At 44.8% G+C, this 22218-nt stretch overlaps 1 protein-coding gene across 1 annotated transcript in view; it reads right to left on the bottom strand.

Annotated features, from left to right (window-relative positions):
* Window positions 1-22218, bottom strand: part of Acoxl (acyl-CoA oxidase like) — a 275238-nt gene that overhangs the window by 47431 nt on the left and 205589 nt on the right. Inside the window, exon 15 of the mRNA XM_052183555.1 lies at window positions 3473-3560. Coding sequence (XP_052039515.1) covers window positions 3473-3560 — 88 coding nt within the window. The remainder of the gene's footprint in view (window positions 1-3472; window positions 3561-22218) is intronic.

The raw sequence follows: 22218 nt of genomic DNA, 5'->3' as shown, positions 1-22218 counted from the left end.
ATAAATATGTGCATCACAGAAAAACATCAATTTATCACTGTAATGGTTACATCCCACTCCAGAAGCCACTGGAGACTGCTTAACATTTTTATCTCAAGTCTAGTTTTCCCCAGCCTTCAGGTGACAAACTGATCCCCCCCCCCATTTGTCCCTAATAAAACAGGCTCGATTCTGAGTTCATTTCCATCTAGGGAGATGTTATGGTCTGAGCTTTAGTAGACTGAATCCCCTCTCTCCTTCTGTGTGCTCTTCCTTCAAAAGTGTTGCAGGCAACACCTGTGCAGGTGAGCAAAGATGGTGGGCTCTTAGCAATGTTCCTTTCCCCTGGAGACCTCTGCTGGAGGGCAGCAGGATGTGAAGGCAGCAACGTGGGCTCCTCTTCCTGAATACCGTGGGCTGTGTGCTTTCCTATCCTGAGGGCCTGATACAGGGTCTATCTGTTCAGACCTTTGCATTGCATGCCTTGTTTTTCTGTTTTTCTGTATGTAGTGTAGGCACATGAGTGTGTAAACAGGTGCACACTTGCAAAGGCCAGACAAGAATGTGGTGTCTCCTACTTTCCCCCCTTCAAACAGAGTCTCTCATTGAACCTAGAGATAGGCTAGCAATCTGCAAGCCCCAGGGATCCCCTGTCACTGCCCACCAAGGTTCTGGGGTTGTAGGGACACACAGGCACACCCAAGCTGCATAGAGCCTCACATGTGTGCAGTGAGCATTCTTACCCACAGAGACATGGCCATATCCCCTAGACCTTTTTCATTACAGTTTTCTGTTACAAATCATTCCTGAGTTCCCTAAAAACTGTCATTGAATTAATGTTCTTCTTTTTATACCAAAGAACTTTGTATCTGGTCTTAAACCTGAGGGTGATTTTCTGAAAACAATCTTTCTTTCTTTCTTTCTTTTCTTTCTTTCTTTCTTTCTTTCTTTCTTCTTTCTTTCTTTCTTTCTTTCTTTCTTTCTTTCTTTAATTAGCCAACTGACAGTTCAAAATGGGTTGGATTTCTTTTGTGCTGAGGACACAGCAAACCTTTGATGTTTCTTCCTGGCGCAGACCTCAAACACTCACACTTGTTTAACTTCCTCTTAAGGGACAGGATCTACTTCAGTTACAGAAACTAATCTTTTTTTGTTAGAATTGTGATTAACAGCGGTTTTTCTTTGCATTCCGTAGAATGAATCAGACAGTAAGACAAGGACTTGAGAGGATCCTCTGGATTAATCTTTGCCATAGTCTCACAGTCTCTGTAAGGGAGGCTGGGTATCTCTCTTGTAGTCACAGAGCTGGTGGAAGGAGAGCCAGGACACGAGCCCTCTCAAGCAAGTGACCTCAGACCTCGCACCAAACTCAACTACACTTGTAATGTGTAGAGTCAGCGTAAGACTCACAGTCCTGCTTCTAAGGAGCCATAGACAAAAAACTAATGGCTATTCAGAGATGTTTGAGAATTGGGAGTCAAAAGATGGCCCATGCCTTCTCCTTAGAACTGGGTTTTGGGATGGACAGTATCTGTGGTCAATACACAGGGGTCCAGAGGAAAGATTCCCAGAACCCAGGCCTTAATAGCTCCAAGAATGAGGCCAATGAATGCTGCATGCTGTGGATAGAGGTCTGGGACATGCCTGCCTTCAACTAGGGTGGGTGAGTTGGGGTGCTTTGTGTTCGTTGTGTTTTAGCCTAATCAACAAATACGGAACACAAACAAGCAAAACCTCTAATAGAAGAAGGTGATTTACACAAATGTCTTAAGCAGACGAGGCTGGAACCACAGTTACCAGGATGGTTCTTGGACACAGGTAGCCTGTGACCTATAGGATCACTGGCAGCTGACTGACAGTGGGGCCTCAGATGAGCAAGTCAAACCTGAAGCCCTGAAGGCATGATGTACGTAGATGCTGTGACCTGACGTTTCAGTCACCACTTGATTCCAGGAGGTGTTCTGCCCATGGGAGGGAGGGATGACTTGCAGGTGATCTGCACGTGGGTTTTGACTTGATGGATAAACTGGCATTGTGATTTATACCCGTCGTTTCTAAGTTCAATTATTAGGAATCGATCAGTTTCCTCAAAGCCAATTCATTTCAGGGAATACAGATAACATTTCTTGATCCCCAAATGAGGGAACCCAATGTGAGTGTTTTCCCCATTCCCCTTCCTATCTGTCCATCTCTTTGCTCCTCCTCCTTGTCCCAAGGAGCAGAAGATAGAATTCAGTTAGAATCAGGGCTGCTGATACAGTGCTGGTTACTTCAGGGTTGGGTCACTCTGTGAATCTGTGTTTCTGGCACATCCCCATTCCAGCCTGGGCTCACTGGCCCTGAATTATGATGCTTGCTCTAAGCACACAAAATTCCTAGAGCGGAACCTCAGAGAGAGGAAAGTAGCCTTACACCATCTGAACTGAAAGCATTTCCTCTGGCTCGGCTCTGAGGGTTACCGGGTATCCCTGAAGCTACTCAGTTCTTTTTGGAAAATGGTGGGCAGGCCGGGAAGCTTCATCAAATACGTTCATTCCTGGGTTGTTGGCCACAATACCTGCCCGGACACTTAGCAGATCCACTGAAGAATCCCCTCCTTTGAGATGAGAAGCACCAGGAGCCATGCATGCCCCTGCAGTGGTGCTTTGGGGAGTCAACCTGGCCTGCTCTGACCCTCAGCAGCCCCGAGTGCTGGAAGAAGCCCCACATAGGCAGCAGGCTTGGTGAGAGCCTGGCCTTTCTCTTTTAGTACCTTTTACTCGCACAGTGAAATCATGTGAATAAAATGAGTCTCAATATTAAATAATTTCAATGACATGAATCCAAATACTTAATATTTCATTGTTTTGTGCTATTTTAGCCTCTTTAGAGCAAAATTCTTAGCCTCAGCATTATTTACATAATAGATGTGACCTATAGGACAGTTAACATTTATTTTAGCCTCTACCTACTACCAGTCCATAATGTTGCTCCTATCAAACAATCCAAGCATCTTCAAACGTGGTCAAACATTCCCTTGAGGTAAAACTGTCTTTAGCTGAGAATCAGGGACTTATGTGTTGACACAACCACCTAATTTAAGGACTGGGTTTAGTCAGCTCTTATAGTACCTGGAACTCTTCAGCCAGTGGCCTTTGTATCAGACTTGTGTTTTGTTTTGTTTGGTTTTTAGTATATATAGCCTTCCCCGTTTATTTATTTAGAGATTCCAGATGTTATTGGACAAAGGGCTTGGGAAGATTGATATGTACAAACTAGCTCCTGTCTGGTAAGTGGGTCCTGGTGGGTTTTCTGACCATTATCTGGCTAGTTTTTTTAATAAGCAGAGAGTTGAGTTACAATAGGTTTCAAACCTCTTGGAGTTACTTGGGGCCCTAAGTCCAGCAGCCAGGCTCAGACTGGTGGCAGGACTTCCCTCTACAGACTTATGTCCCCTGTGGTACTCAGGGACCTGAGCCATGCAACCATGAACATTCAACAAGAGCCTGCTCACCTCTGTGAATGTGTGCCAGAGACAATGAGGTGACATGGTGCATACAGGAGTTCCAGGCTCTGAAGAAGTCCCCCTTCTCAGTCACCACCTGTCAAATGGATGGGAAATGAATAATATTTAGAGAAAAATGAACTTGAAATTTCCCTTTCTCTTCTGTTTTCTTGTTTTGGGGCTGTGTGTAGTGGGGGGATTGAAACTTGGGCCTCATGCATGGTAGACAAGCACTCTTCCATGGACTGAATGACATCACCCAATACTACCCTGCTCTTTATGTTTTGAAATAGATCCTCACTAAGTTGTCTGTGGTGGATTAAACTAGTGGCCTTCTTGCCCCAACCTTCTAAGCAGCTGGGCTTACCAGCCTTTGCCAACACACCCAGTAAATACGCAGACTGTCAACAGGACACTAAGCTGGGCATTGTGAAAGGTCACCGAGAGGCTGCTGACCTGTGAGTGGAATGAACATCCTGGATGGTGTCCAGGGAGTCCAGTCCCTGTGTGTGTGTGTGTGTGTGTGTGCGCGCGCGCAGTTGTCACAGAGCAGGCATGATTCTAGTCATGCCTGACACTTAAGAGGTAACATATGTTCAAGGAGTAATTTGGGTGCATTCTCAGTTGTTCACGAGGCTGAGGCAGAAGGATCATAAGTTCACAGCTAGCATCAGCAACTTAGGGAGAAGACCCTGATCTCCCCACAAAGAGAGAGAGAGAGAGAGAGAGAGAGAGAGAGAGAGAGAGAGAGAGAGAGAGAGAGAGAGGGAGGGAGGAGGGAGAAAGAGAAGAGGAAGGGAGGGAGGGAGGGAAGGAAGAAAGGAAGGAAGGAAGGAAGGAAGGAAGGAAGGAAGGAAGGAAGGAAGGAAGGAAGGAAGGAAGGAAGGAAGGACAGGCAGTATGACCCAGTGGTGGAACACTTGCCTGGTGTGTGAGGGTCAGTCCTTAGTACCACAAAACAAAAGTAAGAGAGAAATAATTTGAGTGATCCGCCAGGCACATACACAATCGCAGTGAGACTGTTTACATGGGACTATTCACTTCCTGGAGATTTTTTTTTAAATCTAATATTTTAATTAATTCTTTGAGAATTTCATAGGATGTATTTGGTTCACATTCAATTCCTTTCTCCCCCACTCCTCCCTGGCCTCTCTTACCTCTCTATCCAACTCAATGTCTTTTTTTTTTCTAAAAAAAAAAAAAAAACCCCAAAAAACCAAAAACAAAAACCCTCTTCAAGTCAAACTTGTGTTGCTCAGATTGTCTTGGGTGTAGGGTCAATCCCTAGAGTGTCACCAGCCTGCCAGGGGTCACCCCCTTAAAGAAGACTCTCCCCCTTCCAGGAGCTGTCAACTGCTAATAGCCCCCCCCCAGCTGGGGGCAGGGTTTTGTGCCCCCTCCCCTCTCCATACTGCGACCTTTCCTGGCTTAAGCTTGCACCAGCCTCGTGCATGCTTTCACAACATTGAGTTCCTAAATGCCCTGTTGTATACCACTGGCTTGCAGCCACCCACCATGGCCATCCCTTATAATGTCTTGCCCCTCCATCTGCCATGATCTCAAAGATTTGATGATATAGATATCCCATTAGAAGCTGACAATTCTTTTTATGTATAATATTTTTATGAAATTTTGAAACTTTTCAACCATGTTTTGACCTAAGAGGTCAAGGAGTAATTTGGGTCCACACCCTAGCCCCTCTCAGACTGACTGACACTTCCCCACCCCCAACCTCATGCTCCCTCCTTTAAATAAACCACCAAGTTCAATTCGTACTGCCCATATACCTCTGGGTATGGGAACATTTACTATAGTGTGGTAAACTTGCCAGGAACCACCCCGCAATAAAGAAAACTGACTTTCCTTCCCCGGAAAGCCATTAGCTGACTGATCCTCAGTCAGGTGTGGGCTCACAAGCCCCAACTCCTCCAGGCTGGAGTGCTGCATGGCTTGACCATGCTCAGGTCTGCGCCAGGCAACCCTGGCTGCTGTGAGTTCACACAGAGGTCCTGCCACAAAGATACTATTTCGTTCCAGTCCTTCCTTACTTCTGTCTCCACCTTTAAGCACAGCTCCTGAAACTTTGTGGGAATGGGGGCAGTGATACAGATGTTCCACGTGTGGCTGAGCATTCCACAGATGTTTATCCTCTGCACTATGGCCAGTTGTGAGTTTCTGTGTTAAACACCAACCATTGCATGAAGAAATGTCTCTTATGAGGTGTGATAGATGTACTGATGTGTAGATATAGAGATATAGACTTTGTGGATAGTTTGATACTATGCCTATTTGTCAGCATAATAGTAAGTTCACTTGTGGGTGCCTGGAGACCAAACTGACTGTTTAGATCTCTACTTGATGTGATCTGCCCTGTCCCTCCTTGTGTCCACTGTCATCAGGTACATCTTTTTGCTTTCAATGGTTCCCTGCAGGTCTGTGACACCTCACACGTTGGTATCTAGTGGTCTCTGTGTCTGATCCACGTGAGTTGTTAACAGGAGCCACTGGCTGTCTGTGTGCATCACTGGTACGACCACGGAACATGGTTCAACTGAGCCCTTGTGGGTCAGATGTGCATGGAACCCAAGGCACATCTCGCCTCAGCAGAGTAGAAAGTCAAATCTGGCACTTCTGACCTTTGCTTTGCACCTCCTTCTCTTTCTCTGTTTCAAAAGCTAAATGACTTGATATTGAACTTTGAGTGATTCTGCGTGAGTGTTCTCAAGGAACTAACTCTCAAATAGAAAGTTACACTTGAGGTCTCCACTTCCCACTTCCATCACCCCCAAGCCAACAGGCCCCTCAGTTGGAAAGTAACCAACTTTGTGGTAACTCTTCACCTCTGCAGGGCCTGGTGCTCTCACTGTGTCAGAAGCCTCCTCCAACCCTGCTTTGTGTGCTAGTGGAAAAAACTGCTCTGCAGAAAGCCTCTGCCATATATAATTCAGTATGAGGACCTGGGGCAGTGGGCATGGTCAGGAGAGCCACACATGTCATGTGACCCTCCAGCTCACATGTAACAGCACAACTCATGACAGTCCAGGGCAAAGACAGACAGTGTCAGAACTGATGATCCCTGAATCTATCTGCCTGTACTGGTGTCACTGTTCAAATGAGAAGGTAGGGCAGAGGCCAGAGGCCAGAGACTCTCTTAAGCACATTGTGGGATTTTCACGGAAGTTCCTGGAGGTTCTCAAAATCTGGCAACAGTAATCATTATCTTACAGAATAACGCCGGGATTAGACTCTTCTGAAGATCACAGGGAGGCAGACAGAAAGAACAAACCAGTGTGCAGATAGATGCTCTAGATAGAATCCAGGGCACTATTTAAAAGCAGTATGACATGGGGTGTAAGTTTTTCACTAGCTCGATCCACAGAAAATAGGGACAGAACAGGCTGGAAAAGCCTCTGGGGCTTCTTTGCCTCTTCAAAGACCATAAGAGAGAGAGAAAGGGTAATTTAAGAAAGCAGCAGGTCCCCCCTCAGGCTCCCAAAGGGGTCCTTAGACCTTTTCCCTAATGTGCTGGCCTCAGGTAGGAGAATGTCACCGCCCACAGTCCTAACACACCATCTCCAATGCAGGGGATTTTGTAGAGTTATTTGCCACATAAGCAACGTTACAAAACAAAGGAAATCAACCCTCCTACCTAAAATACCTTGTGGGAGGTTACAAACAAAATGATTTTTTACATGACAGCTGTCCTTTATCTTAGGCAGCAAATGGCAACTGAAAACCTGTGTGTGTGTGTGTGTGTTTAAACTAGGCACATCCAAACCAAGTCCCTAAAATGCACGAGGCACCAAGGCACTGCTTTTTAAGCATTTAATTTCATTTGCCCACTTACTTAATCTCCAGGAGACTTCAGCGTAGGTAGTTACTGATATTTTTATTTCACGAATAGAAGATGGTGACCCAGAGAAGCCGAACCATCTGCCTATGGTTGACGAGTGGAGTCGGAACCTGGCCCAGGGCCTTCAAAGCTCATGCTCCTACCTAGGGACTGCACTGACTCCTGGCGGACCTGGGCGGGACACTATGGGAAGCCCACCCTTCCCACCTGTGCTACCTATATTACCACAGGTTACCTCATGCCTGTAAACAGCAGCCATCCTTCAAGTGTCCGGTGAAAAGACACACTCACAGTGCAGCCAAGATACAGAGTGGAAGACATGGAGAGAAAGCCTTCCTTCCGTGTGGTAAGTGATCAGACCTATTCCGCTCTGTTTCTAGAAACTGACCTCAAATGGATGTGGGCAGTATAGCCAGTTAGAAACATTCCTTATAGATGACCATTAATAAAAACACCCTCTGCTTGCCTCATATTTAAAAGTAAAAGAATAAATGCTTTTTTCCCTTCTTGAAAGGGGGACAAAGCTGTCTGCCTTCCCCTCTCTCCTTTGCATAGTGCTGGGGGAGCCAGCCAGGGCAACAAGGCAGGAAAAAAAAGAAAGGAATAAGCAAAACCCTTTATATTAAAAAATACATGATTGTTTATAAAGAAAATGCCAAGGGATATATAGTAAAGATCGTAGACATTTTAAATGAATTAAGCAAAGTCACAAGGTATAAGATAAATATTTAAAAAGTCAACTCCGTGTTTAGGTCCCAGCAGTGAACAATTAGAATATGAAATAAAAATCCCATTATAGGGCTGGAGAGACAGTTTAGTGGTTAAGAGGACTTTCTACTCTTTCAGGGGATCTGAATTTGGATCTCAGTACCCAAACTAGGAAGCTCACAGTCGTCTGTGTCTCCAGCTCTGGGAGATCTAACGCCCTCTTCTGGCTTGCATAGGAAGTGCATGAGTGTAGTATACACTTACACAGACACACACACAAATAAAAAATATAATTTTATATATATATATATATATATGTATATACATTTTTTTCCAAAACAGGGTTTCTCTGTGTAGTCCTGGCTGTCCAGGAACTCTGTAGACCTGGCTGGCCTTGAACTTAGAAATCCACCTGCCTCTGCCTCCCAAGTGCTGGGATTAAAGGCGTGTGCCACCACTGCCTGGCAAAATAAAATATTTTAACAAATATTATGGTAACTTCAAAAACATGAAATACTTATGAAATATGCATAAATGCATACATGAAAACAGAAAATATGGCATACAGAAATTTTTTAATTAATTCTTTCTTCCCCAAATGCTGGCTTCCCTCCCCTTTACCTGAGAGGACAGCCCCTCCAAGGTATCCCCCCACCCTGATACTTCAGTTTCTGCAGGATTAGGCACATCATCTTCCATTGAGGCCAGACATATGTCCTCTAGTACATATGTGCCTGGGGCCTTGGACCAGCCTGTGTATGCTCGTTGGTTGGTGGCTAAGGCTCTGGAGTTCCCAGGGTTCAGGTTAGTTGACACTATTGGTCTTCCTGTAGGGTTGTCATCTCCTTGGCATAGAGGAACTTACAAAGACCCCTAAATGAAAGGAGGTACTGCTGTGTTCCCAGATGGGAAACCTTGATATTCCTACAATGTCACTTGTCATCCTGATGTGCAGAGTCAGCACATACCCATCAAAACTCCAGGCAGCTTTCAGCTTTGGTGGGTACTTGTGAGGGCCACAGAAGCTGGATGGACAAAGGAGGATCTAGAACAGGCAAAGGTGGTTTGGAGAAAGGAAAACCTTGAAAGAGTTACATGATCTGACTTAAAGATAAAGCTACAGTTAGCACAGTGGTATGTAATTGGGACAAGGATAGAAATATAGAGGAATGGGACAATCAGGGAGCCCAGAAACACAGCCACATATCTTCAGTCATTAAAGTAATTGAAGATGGGAAAGTGACGTTCTGAAGGAATATTGCCAAGATAAATGCACCAACACAAGCAAATCCAAACAAACCTCAATCCTGGCTGCACACTTTCAGCAAAAGTGATTTGCTGACCTAAATTTTAGACCTACACTTTTAGAAATTTAGGAACCACAGGAGGAAAATCTTAGCCACACTGGGTTAGACAAAAAGTTCATGAGCTATGATATGGAAAGCTTTATTTTAATAAGTCCTTTACTCTTGCATCACATTGCTATAAAAGGAAACAGATTAGTGGAAATGTTTGCCAACCACGTATATGATAGACTTTTACAAAGCTACCATATATATAGGCCGCATTACAGATAGGTGGAAAGGAATAACTTATATAAAAATACACCATGAAAGGGAAACCCATTTAAACACATGGGCAAAATCTTTCAGCAGACACTTCACCCGTCTGTATCTGAAATGGAAAATAAACACACAGAGAGGGTTTGAGAAATGCAAATCGAGACCACAGTGGGAAGGCACTTCACACCCACCATGGCGACAGCGCGTAAGACTGGTGATCAGAGCACGAGCAGGAATGGTCAGCTGCCAGAGACTACATGGCTGGGAGGGGTGCAAGGTGTGGTGGCCACTTTAGAAACAGCCTGGCAGGTCCTTCTACAAATGTAGCATTAGCCACCAAAGAAGCTAATCATTGCACTCTGAAGTATTGTCACAGATGAACTGAAACAGTTGTCTATGTAAAGAGTTGTAAGAAAATGTTTCATCCATAATCACTAAAGCAGTATCAGTCTAACCATCGGTTCCTAGGCAAACAGATTGTATAGATCTTATAAAGAAATTTTACTCTGTAGTGAAAAGGAAATCCACATATACACAGCCACAGCTGCGTGATCCCAGAAGCACTTTGTAAAGTAACAGAAGCCAGAAACAAAAGGCTTACTATTCAGTATACAATAAATTATGCAAAATGAAGATGAAAGAAATGGCTCCGTGAGTCTATGGCAAAGAAAAATTTAGGGTTGTACCAGAGCCACATTTGGAAGTAGAGATTGACCGATGACAAAGTGACTTGAAGGGACCTTCTGGAGTGATGGATGTATTCTGCCTAGATTTGGTGAGATTTATTTGACCACAAGCATTTGTTCAAACTCAGTGATCAAATACTAGAGATTAGTAAGTTTAAAATTATATAATATATAAATTCTGTATGTTTATGCATACTTGTATATAAAGGATGATTTTCTACAAAACTTTTCTGTCACTAGGGTAACACGTGCAGCCTCCGAGGCCAGTGAGAATAGACAATTGTCTGCTGGGTACTCTGTGGAAGCCACCACTTTCCTGAAAAGACCCCACCCAGGCTGGCACGTGCTTTTTTCTTTTCTCTGTTCCTTCCACACCTACAAGCCAGCCACCACATAGCTGTGAGAATAGCAGAAAGCTACAGAGCTTCCTAGCTTCTGGAGGTTGCGGTAGGAAATGACCACAGTCTCGGGGGCCTGAGACAACAGAGGTGGATGTTCTCACGGCTCTAGACATTGGGCCTGAACACACGGTGTCATCAGGCCCCACTCCATCCTAAGATGCCGCCCCGCCTTGCTCAGCCTCAAGTGGTAGCCGGCTCTAGTCTACCCTGCCTTGCCACCATGGGGCTCTGATCTTGGTGGCCATTACCACAGCTTCCTTCCCTGCATCTGCCTCTGTGTATCTCCTCTCTTCTTACAAGGGCACCAGGCATACTGGAATAAGTCCATGTACCCCAGGATGGCTTCCCTGCTTATAACTTAGTTATAGCTGCACAGGCCTTTTTCCAATTAAGTTGGCATCCATGGGTCATGAAGATTAGGATTTGAACATAGCCTTCTGTTGGGAACAGTTTCACTCACAACATGGGAGCAGAGAGGAAGGAGAGCAAGAGCCTGGCCAGGCTTTGGCCACAGAGTCACAGCAGGGCCTGGCTGCCCGCCTCTGTTTTCCTGTTTTGAGAGAATGAAAGCACATTTAGATAAACCTCTGTGGGCTAGCACTGTGGCCGACATTCTCCTTCTTCTGGGTGTTTAAGGGGCACCAGGATCCCTTCCTGACCTGACCAGTGGATTGTGGGCACTTTAACTCCAGCGCTGTGTCTGGCCCAGGGGAACAGTGGACTGGATGTGTGGATAGACATGGTTCCTCCTTACCAAGGTCACCTGACCCAGACATCCCCCTTTTACAGTCTCAGCCCTGGACTTTGCCTCAGTATCTCCAAAGTCATGGGGTACTCTCTGTCTTTTGTTTATCTCCCCAGAAACCCATTTTAAGGCTCCTGTGGTGGCTTCCCCAACAAGGCTGCAGCAAACGTCTGGTCCAGGTCTTCTCCTAGCCCTTGTGCTCTGTGCACCGTGTTCCTCAGCCAGGCGGATAAGCTCTTCGCTCCTCTTGTCAGTTCCTCCTGATCTGTTCTTGGCTGCGTCCTTGTGAGGCTTGCTCACTGTCTGCTGGTCTCTCTCTGTAAGAAGAAGCATCTAGCTTCCTGGGCTTACAGCTAATGAGTCTCAGCTTACAAAGTTCTCCCGCCAGCAAAACTCTAGTCTGAGAAGTAAGCCAATGCAATAAATCCTCTTATTTAATCGCATATATAGTTTCTTGGTTCTGTTCCTCTGGAGAACACTATTGGTTTTTTGCGGGGAGGGAGGGGACAGCCATTTCTAGAGGGAGCAGTTCCTTCCTTTTCACTGTGTGGGTTTCTAGGGCTCAAACTCATGTCTTCCATAGTAGGCAGTAGTCCCTTATCTATTAAGTTGTCACACTGGCCATAGGAGAGCCCTATTACACGGATTAGATGCCCCATATTAGGTTCTTCTAGCTCCAAAATACGACCTCCTGGTATTCTGAAACCTCAGGAAATGAAAGACACCAAAGCAGGTTTTCATCTCAGGGCACTGTTTTGCCACCCTGCTCCTTTTTCCCCCTGCGCAGACAGACTGATGCCTGCCCCTGGCTCTGCACCAGCTTCTACTGCACCAGAATCCTTCTTCCCCAGAATGTGGTAAACTTGCCTGGGGGGAGTGTTCTGAGGTGCAGAGTTGGAACTCCCAGCACATGTTCCCAGAGAAACACAGAGTAGATGTCACAATGGTAGGAAAGGTCTGTCTCATAAAACATACTAAGCACACTGCATGTGCCAAGCAAAGGCATAATGTGATTATCATATGTAAGAAAATATTCTGATTTTACAGAGGAGGATTAGAAGAATCCAGAAACTGTCTCCAAGTCACATCCTGGAATACAGGAGCATGTGGTTTTATGGAGTATGACTGGGCAACTTGTCCTGGGTTATCTGAGATATGGCTTGGACCCACATCCTCACTCATACAGAGGTCTTCTGCACTGCCCACAGCAGCAAAGGCACCATCTTGCCAACAATGCTTGGGAGAGTGTGTGCTCAATAAATGTGGACTCCTATCTGGACACGGAGTCTCACACACATAATTTCAGATGAAGTACCAGGAAAAAACGATTGCTGCAAATTCTAGGACAGCTTTGGCCACACAATGGGTTCTAGGCTGGCCTGACTACAGAGTGGAACAGTAACAAAAGAGGTGAACCTAAATGTGTCACACACACACACACACACACACACACACACACACACACATCCACATCGGTGTCCAGTTCTATGACACATCTCTCTCTTCTTTAAATAGGGTCTCATGTATCTAAGGTCAACCTCAAGCTTGCTATGCAACACAAGATGGCCTTGGGCTTCTGATCCTTCTCCCACCTCCAGAGCACTGGGATTATTCCAAGCATGTGGCATCACACTTGGTCTGTGCAGCTCTGGGGAATGGCTCAGCACCTTGTAAACGTTAGATAAGCACTTTACCAAATGAGCTTCCCATCCCCAACTCTTGTCTGTAGGGTGGTTCTGATGCTAAGTTCCTGTTCTCCAATTCGTGATCAATCAATGAAGATGTGGGGGGGGGGGGACAACTGTTGGTCAGAAAGAAAGAGGCAGGACTTCTGGGTCCCCACAGGCAAGCTAAGGGTTTCAGGAAAAGGAAGGGAGACTTCACCATGCTTTGGAGGGAGAAAAGATGAACAGCCATGTGAGATCTTGGGCACAACAGCCATAGGTTGCTTTTCTAGGTGGGAGATTAGAAATGCAACTAAGTTGAAGGCAGATTGAGAGGTACTGAGCTAAGAGTATTGGGAAGGTCACGCTAGCCACAGGAGAATTGAATCACCCAGTAATTGAGCCAATAAAGCAGGTTGAAAATAAGTTGTTTATTTGTGTGTGTGTGTGTGTGTGTGTTTTATTCATGGACCCCAGGGAACCTCGATGGGGCTGGTAGTATGGTCCACCTGGAGCTTAAAGCAAGGTAGCAAAAACTAAACTCTACATTGTCCCAGATATTTCAGCACAAAATTCTCTCTACCAAAATGTCTTCTTTCTCTGATCCCTCCTCCTGGCTTCCAGAATTCCACCTCCTCCTGGAAGTTCCCCAGTATCTTTTCTCAGTGTTTTGGTGTTCTCTTCTACCTTTCCACCCAGCTGGCACAGTCCTCCTGGAAAGTCCTTGATGCTGGGGTCGATAAGCACTGCTCTGGCTGGCCACATGACCCCAGCACCTAGCACACGTCTGAGTGTCTGGCCAGCGCTAATGACTACATGAAAAGATTGGCCTTTGTAGATGGGTGCTGAGCTCAGAGGAAGACACACAAGAAGGAAGCAGAGAAATAGAGGAGGCTCGGCAGAGGGGGCCAGCCCTTCCCATCATGGCAGAGATGGTCATGCCTGGGCTCTCCAATTCTCTCCCACAATCAGACTGAACATATCCCAAAGAGAAGATGGAGTTACGCATCCCCAGGGGAGACATTACCACTTCCACCCACCCTGAGTCCAAGCAATAGGAACATGCATGTCTTAGAAGTGATCAGCTTCAAAAGTGTTTCCCCATGGAGATTTAACTGAAGTTGTCAGAACATGAAATCAATATAGTCTTGGCAAAGGGCTTCTACAATTGAATATATTACTTCCTAATTTCCCCTGCTTTCATGTCCAATGAAGAGTCTGCTTTTCATTACCTAGCCATCAGGGATAGAAAATGATTATGGGCAATACATTCTCCTTAGTCATTTAGAGCACTTTTTTTGAAAGCTCAACTTCTGAAATGGATCTTGATAATTTCCAGTAACCGATTTGTAAATAAATGTTTGCTGCCTGGTCCCTTTCCTAACAGTATCCTCATTTTCAGAGTTCCTCCTTAGCTGCCATATTAGGGAAAGAAGTAGAAGAATACAATTACAGGGTTCTGAATGCATTGTACAGGCACCGATGCATCTGGAGTCCAGTCAGCTAGATTGTGTTTCAACAGCCTGCACTTTCCATTCAGCTGAAGACTGTGTCATGGGACCCGATTACTTTAGTGACTGTTTCAAGCCCACTGAAGGCAGAAAAATGTACATTTATTATGGGAAAGAACTTGTGCCTTAAGATCTTTTTTTTTTTCCTGAACCTGCAGCAGTTTGCTGGAGAAGGGTCTGGTTAGCAGATGGAGGAATAGGCAAAGGAGCAAGACGTGAGACAGTTTGCAGAGAATAGGGTCGGGGATGAATTCGGTCGGGAAGAATTCAGTCGGGGAAGAGGCATCTGGAAGGGAATCCCTGACCCACTGTGATCTGGGACTTCTTAGAGGTCTTTCTTCTTTACTGGAGACAGGCTGTAAGCTGGAGCCCCAGCGTACCTTTGCTCTCCATCAACCACACTTTGGTTTCTCTGCTGCTGTTTCAGCTGAGGCTTATTCGTCTGAGCTGCAGGTGACTGTGGCCATTACACAGGTCACCCTTGTAGCATGGATAGGCGGAGCCTCTTCACAGGATGCCTGTGTCACAGTCATCTCATGAAGAGAATGTAGAAGATCCTTGGTGCTGTGTGCGGGGTACCTAAGGTGATGGTCCACCAGCCAGCCCTGCCACCGCCCTTACTGCTCTCTCTAGCTCGTGGCACAGAAGTCTGTCTGGTTTGGAAGTCTGTCTGGTTTGGAAGTCTGTCTGGTTTGGAAGTCTGTCTGGTTTGGAATCTGTCTGGTTTGGAAGTCTGTCTGGTTTGGAAGTCTGTCTGGTTTGGAAGTCTGTCTGATTTGGTTCACTGACCTCCTTTAGAGCCCTAAACTCTCACATCACCTGGTATATGTGAGTCCCTATAAACAACATTTTTCAAGTAAGAACATACTTAAAAAGAAAAACACCCATAGCTCTTTCTTGCCCCGCCTTTCTTACTTAAATATACATCCTAAGTTTCGACTAAGCATTTATATATCTTTCACTGAACTAAGAAATTTACTTTCTTTTTCTTTTCATGTTGCCCAGGTTAGTCTCAGACTCCCTAAGTAGTCAAGGATGACCTACTACCTTTACCTCGTAAGTACTGGGATTACAAATATGCACCACCATGCTAGTCTCATATGGTGCTGGGATTGACCCCAGGGCCTCAGGCATGCCAGGCAAGTACTTTACTTGCTAACCCCACCCCCACCCCAGCACATACACACACATAGGAGACAGCACTAACAGCCTGAGATGCTAGTATGCAGAGGAAGGAGAACAGGTCTACAAGAGCTACCTACCATAAGGGAGTCTAAGCCAGCAAGGGACCTCTCAGCCTCTATAACAGAGGAGTGAATCTGGAGTTTACACTGTCTTCCAAGTGAGCAGGTCGGATGTGTGCCCTTGTGTGGACACAGTCTGATTCTGTTCTCTGAACTTAGTCTGTGAACCAATGCCACATGTCACCCTGTGTTTGGTATTAAAAGCTTTTTCCTCAATGATACCAGCTGCTTCAACTTGGCTAGTGGAATCCGAAGTCTCCCTGCCTGACTGTGGTTTGACTGACATCCCTGCAGGCAGGTTGTTTGTTGCCCCACTGATCCAGCATCAAACCAGTGAGTGCCTGTGCAAACATTACTTTATTGGTTCAATTCGTCTAGTCTAAGCTCACAGTGGTAGGAACCTCACTGAGGACTGTGACCTCAACTGACCATAGGGATCTGTCTACTGCCTTTGGAGACGGTACTCATGAAGAATACTCTTGCCTAAGCCAAGAGAATACTCTTGACAGTTTATCTGTCCCTGTGGCAACCCTGGTCTGGGAGATCTCCAAGGAACTATATAGGTCTATCAGGACTGTCCTGTCCTCACCACATCACCAAAGCCCTGTTTCCCGAGGTCTGGCCTCAAATCAAGGTTCCAGTAGAATGTCTAGGCTCTGTGGGCTTACCAGTCTGCTGTCAGGGCTAGCCCCCCCCCCCCTCCACCCCCTTACCCCCCCCCACCCCCCGCTCATCTCTTGCAGTCTGACCTGTCACCAGGCTGACCGTGTAGATTCTATGCTGCTGGGTGGCCTGGGGACCCATTCCTATTTTTCTGTGTGATATTGAAAAGTGTCTAACAGGGAGCCCAGCACAAGACAGAGCCTAGTGAATCCTCACTGATGCTGTTAGTCATTGATTCTTTTTCTCACACAGTGAGACAAGAAGGCCACCTGTTGGACATCAGTGTTTCTAACTTATGTAGAAAAATGTAATGACTTTCCCGTATACATCCTAGCCACTGGGATGCCCTGTTTGAGTGAGACCTCAAGTCCTGTCATTGAGATATACCACATGCACACTTAGATGTGAAACCTGTATCAACTTTAAGTTTGCAGCTCAGTGATTTTTAAAGTGTTTGGAGAAGGTGCATGCAGGTATATGTGTTCATGTGAATGCACATGGGGACAGGAGTTCAACATCAGTATCTTTCTCAATTGCGAAAAAATTCCTCCATTTTTTTTTGAAACAGACTCTTTTGCTGAACCTGAAGCTCCCCACTTTTGGAAAGACTAACTGGCCAGAAAGCCCCAAAGATCCTCATTTGTGCCTCCTCAGCACTGTGACTACAGGTGTGTGGTACATTAGATGCTGGGACTTGAACTCAGGTCCTCATGGCTGCATGGCAGGCACTTTAATGACTGAGTCATTTCTCAAAACCAAAAAAATATATATATATATATCAACACCCATCAGTGATTTCTTTCATATGTGTACAGACCCATTGGAACCATGTCAATCAGTCGGGAGACAGCATTCCCAGATAACTTCTGAGCTTCCCCATGCAGCATCACAATCTCCCTCTCTGATTGTGACCGCTGTACTTTATCCCCCAGCTGGTTTTCCTCCTCCTTTACTGTGGCACACATGGGGTATCTGGTATACACTCTTTCACATCACTAAGCATGTCAGAAGAACTCACACATGCTGTGTCACATGATCCACTATGTGAAATCAACCACAGTTTACTTGTCTAGTTTCATATCTATAAACATTCAGTTTCCAGTTTCCAACTTGGGGTTATTAATAGAGCTGTTAGGAACACTCCTGTATAAGGCTACTTATGAACAGTGTAGTGTCATTTCTTGGCTATATCTCTAGGAACAAAATTTCTGGATCATAGAATAAGTGTAAATTTAACATTACAATAGATTTCCACCCCCCCTCTCTCTGTGTGTGTGTGTGTGTGTGTGTGTGTGATGGAACCCAGGGCCTTGTGCATGGTAATGAATGAATGAGGACACCATGCTGTATCCTCAGCTTTTGTGATTCCATTTAAAATGGTTTACTTATGAGACCCAGGGTTGCCCTGCGTTACCACGGAGGCTGAGTACCATCAAGCACTTCAGTTGACATGCGCCAGTGGGTGGGTGTTGGTTCTTCTTTGTGGTTTTGATTTCTAGCTCTCTATGACTAATAAGATCAGGCAAAGTTTCACGTACTCATTAGCTTCTCTTTTATCTTCTTTTATGAGGTGTCTTTTCAAGTCTTCTGTGAAAACTTTTCTTAGATCATATCTTTTCCATTATTTCCTCCTGAGGGTTCTTCACACATTCTAGATAAAAGTTTTTGCCAGACACAGATACTGTAAGCAATTCCCACCCCCAGGTTTAGTGTTTGCCTCTGTCCTGACGGGTGTCTTTCAGACAACAACAGTTTATCAATAGCTAATGTAAACAATTGGTGATTTTTGTGTTTTCCTAAGAAATCTTTGTTTACTATGGCTTCCAGTGGATATTGGTGATGTTTTCCTATTCTTTGGAAATTTTAGTTTCCCTGATTATAGTCAAGTTTATGCTGGTCTTTAATGAACATTTGTATATGGAGTAGGAAACAGACTTGCTTCTTTTCCATTCAGAATCTACTTTTCCTCTCTATTTAAAAAAGAAATCCTCCTCATTGTTTAGTTTATTTCATGTCAGAATTTGAGTGGACAAATATGCATGCCCAAGTGGGCCTGGCAGTGCTCTGCTGGTCTGCCTGACTTCCTGCCAACATTCACAGACCTGGACTAGGACAGTCTGAGCAAATGCTTTGAAATCAGTTGGCATCAGCCCAGAGTGACTTCCTCTCTTTTCAAAGTTCTGTGGGCTGTTTTACATCGTTTGCATTTCCATATAAACTTGTAAGTTTACAAACATTCTTTCCAAGAGTTTGACTGAAGTGGAACTGACTCTGGGAGAGGTGGGACATCTCATGGCAATGTTAAGTCTCACACATTAACGTGATCTGTGCCTCGCCATTATTTAGAATATTTCTCGACTTACTCTGTGGATTTTTTTTGTAGTGTTCTGTGCACTGATCTTTTATGCTTTGGAATTTTTACTGCTGAATATATGTATAAGATGATCGCGCTTGTGAGTATACTATAAGTTGACCTTTATTCTCCAGTTGCCTATGAGAAGATGTACGGACAAGCTTTGTTTTGAATATTGAATTTTCCATCTTGCAATCATACACTGCTCTTTTGATCCTGTAGAGTTCTGTCTGGTAAGTTCTTTTAGGTCTTTTTATCATGTCCTCAGTTTGTTGTCTATTGTGGTGTGTATGTGTGTGTGTGTGTGTGTGTGTGTCTGTGTGCCTGATGTGTCACAGCATGCATATAGTGGTCCAAGAACAGCTTTGTGAAATTGGTTCCCCCATCTACCGTTACAGAGTTCTGGGGATTAAACTCAGGTCTCTGGGAGAGGTGGGACATCTCATGGCAATGTTAAGTCTCACACATTAACGTGATATGTGCCTCGCCATTATTTAGAATATTTCTCGACTTACTCTGTGGATATTTTGTAGTGTTCTGTGCACTGATCTTTTATGCTTTGGAATTTTTACTGCTGAATATATGTATAAGATGATCATGCTTGTGAGTATACTATAAATTGCTCCTGTAGAGTTCTGTCTGGTAAGTTCTTTTAGGTCTTTTTATCATGTTCTCAGTTTGTTGTCTATTGTGGTGTGTGTGTGTGTGTTTCTGTGTCTGTGTGTCTGTGTGCCTGATATGTCACAGCATGCATATAGTGGTCCAAGAACAGCTTTGTGAAATTGGTTCCCCCATCTACCGTTACAGAATTCTGGGGATTAATCTCAGGTCTCGGGTTTGTGTGGTAAGCTTCTGAACCCCCTGAGCCACATTTTAGATCTTCTACAAAAAAAAAAAAAAAAAAGTTTCTTTCACCTGAGAGTTAAGGCAGCTTTATTTCTTGTTGCAATTGTTCCGTCTCCTTCCTTCCTTTCTCTCTCCCTCCCCTTCTCTCTGCTTCCCTTTATCTTCCCCTCTCCCTTTCCTTCTGTCCCTGACTCCCCACCTCCTCCTGCCAGTTATACTGACAGGACTCTGAAATACATATAGATGTGCCCTTCTCAAATTGAAACATATTCTTTTCTATTCCTACTAAGATTTTCTTTTTTTTAGTCAGGAGTTTTGTCAAATGTTTCCATGGCTGGGCATGGTGGTTCTCACCTTTAACCCCAGCACTTGATGAGCAGAGGTCTGAGGATCTCTGTGAGTTCTAGGTCATTCTGGTCTACATGGTGAGCTGCCTGTCTCAAAAACAACAACAACAAAAAATTCTGTTCATATTATATTATCATACACATAATCTCCTCTGGAGAGTTTGTTTTTTGTTTTTTTGTTTTTGTATTATAGCTTTCATTGACTGATGTTTATATTATCGGTTAATATTTAACATCAAACCTATCTTACAATTCTGGAATAAATACCTCTCAGTTATAATATAATTCTTTTTTAAGATATATTATTGGTATTGGTCACTATGTTGCTGATATACATTTATGAAGAATGCTCCCCTGTTATTTTGAACACACAGTGATCCAGGCTTTTGCTGTTTTTAAAAGCAGGCTGGTACTGTGGTTGGGACGTGAACAGTCCCCAGCGATCTCGTGTAGAAGGCATGATCATAGGATTGAGGGATAATTTTTGGGAGGTGGTTACTTTTAGAGGTGGGGCCTTTGAGAGAAGCAGGTCACTGGAGTGTGCTTTGAGTGGTTGTTGTCTGTGGCCGCTCCCCACTATTCCTTCGGCTTCCTGACTGCTGAGGGTAAGCACCACACCCTTTATTTACCACAGATTCTGACTCACTTAGGCTTGGAAGAGAATGCCAGTCAGCATGGTCTGAGTCCTCAGAAACTGTGGGCCAAGATCACCCTTCTCCCTGTTACATTGTGTGTGTTTGTGCCACAGTGACAAAACACTGGCCAGCAGAAATGGCACTGTTTTGTTTAAAACGAGTGACAGCCAACAATAAAATGACACAAATCTGCAGCTTTTCTTTTATAGGAATGTTTTCTTTAAAACCAAATTAATTTAACAAATAGTTTTAGATGCTTCTTTTCCATTAGTATTTGTTTGCTCGCTTTGTTTTAAGAGGGTCTTACTCTGTAGTAGCCCTGGCTGTTCTAGAACTTGCTCTGCACACCAGGCTGGCCTCAATTTCAGCGATCCCTCTGCCTCTGCCTCCCGAGTGCTGAGATAAAAGGTGTGAGCCATCATTCCTGACTCCTTTTGTTCAGTCGTCAGCACAGAAAAAAAGAAAGATGGGCAAAATATTAAAGTCTTATGGAGAAGGATGGACCTGGTGGTAGGAGCAGAAAACACAAGAAAGGTTACAGTGGCCCTCACACAGCAAAAGCTGCTCGTGCACACACATGTAACATGGAGATAACACCTGCCACCTATCAAAAGCTGCTCGTACACACACACACATGCAACATGGATCTAGCATGCTACCCATCAAACCAAAGAAAAGGAAAGCATATGAGCAGACTCTGTCCTGTGGATGAGATCATGAGGAAGTAGACACAGCTGACGTCACCCTCGCCCTCTGAGCAGAGTTTCAGGAATTATGAAATCGTAAATGGGAAATCAAATGTATGAGAGGCTGAGGGAGCGGAGGTGCAACCACAGAGCAGATGGCTCTGCAGCACGAGGGGAAGAATGGTGGTTCGCTTTGCACTCACACGGAACACCTGTGGCTACGCCGTAAGAGGAAGAAGAAGATATAAGTCTATACGGGCTGCCCTTCATATAAGGAAAAGGCCACGCGAGCATGCGCACATGGACACTCACGGACCCAGTTCCTCCAGATAAGACCTACCTCCTAGTTTCCATCATTGATCGATAATACCATCAAATTTTGGATCCATCAATGGATTGCTCCTTGCTCCACCATCCAGGTCTGAGCCCTCGGTCACCTCTCAGGAGCTGGGAACTAGGAGTCAGGTCTTCAACACTTCAGAGTGGGTAGGAAGGAGCATTTCATTTTCAAACCACAACAGAAAATAAACAAGCCAAAGAGGTGTAGTTTTCTGTATAGCAACGAGGCTAGGGAATGTCACAGGTTCTCATAGAGACCCTAAAAATACTAAGAATTTTTAAAGGAAAAGAGAAATCAGGCAGTGCATGGGGGGAGTTGAAAGAAGAGGACGCATCGGAATGAGCCGGTTTGCTACACACGGATAGAGAGCCAGCCGAAGAGCAGGAATGACCTAGTTAAAGAAATGATGGAATTGCTGTTTTGATTTGATAATGTAGGGTTAACCGTACAGAGAAAAATACTGTATTCTAGTTAGTAAATGTGCTCCTCACCAGGAGCAGTTCAGTTAAGT

This window comes from Apodemus sylvaticus, chromosome 5 (genome assembly GCF_947179515.1).
Source record: "Apodemus sylvaticus chromosome 5, mApoSyl1.1, whole genome shotgun sequence".
In the NCBI taxonomy this organism is placed as follows: Eukaryota; Metazoa; Chordata; class Mammalia; order Rodentia; family Muridae; genus Apodemus; species Apodemus sylvaticus.
This window is presented reverse-complemented; position numbering and strand designations above follow the sequence as displayed.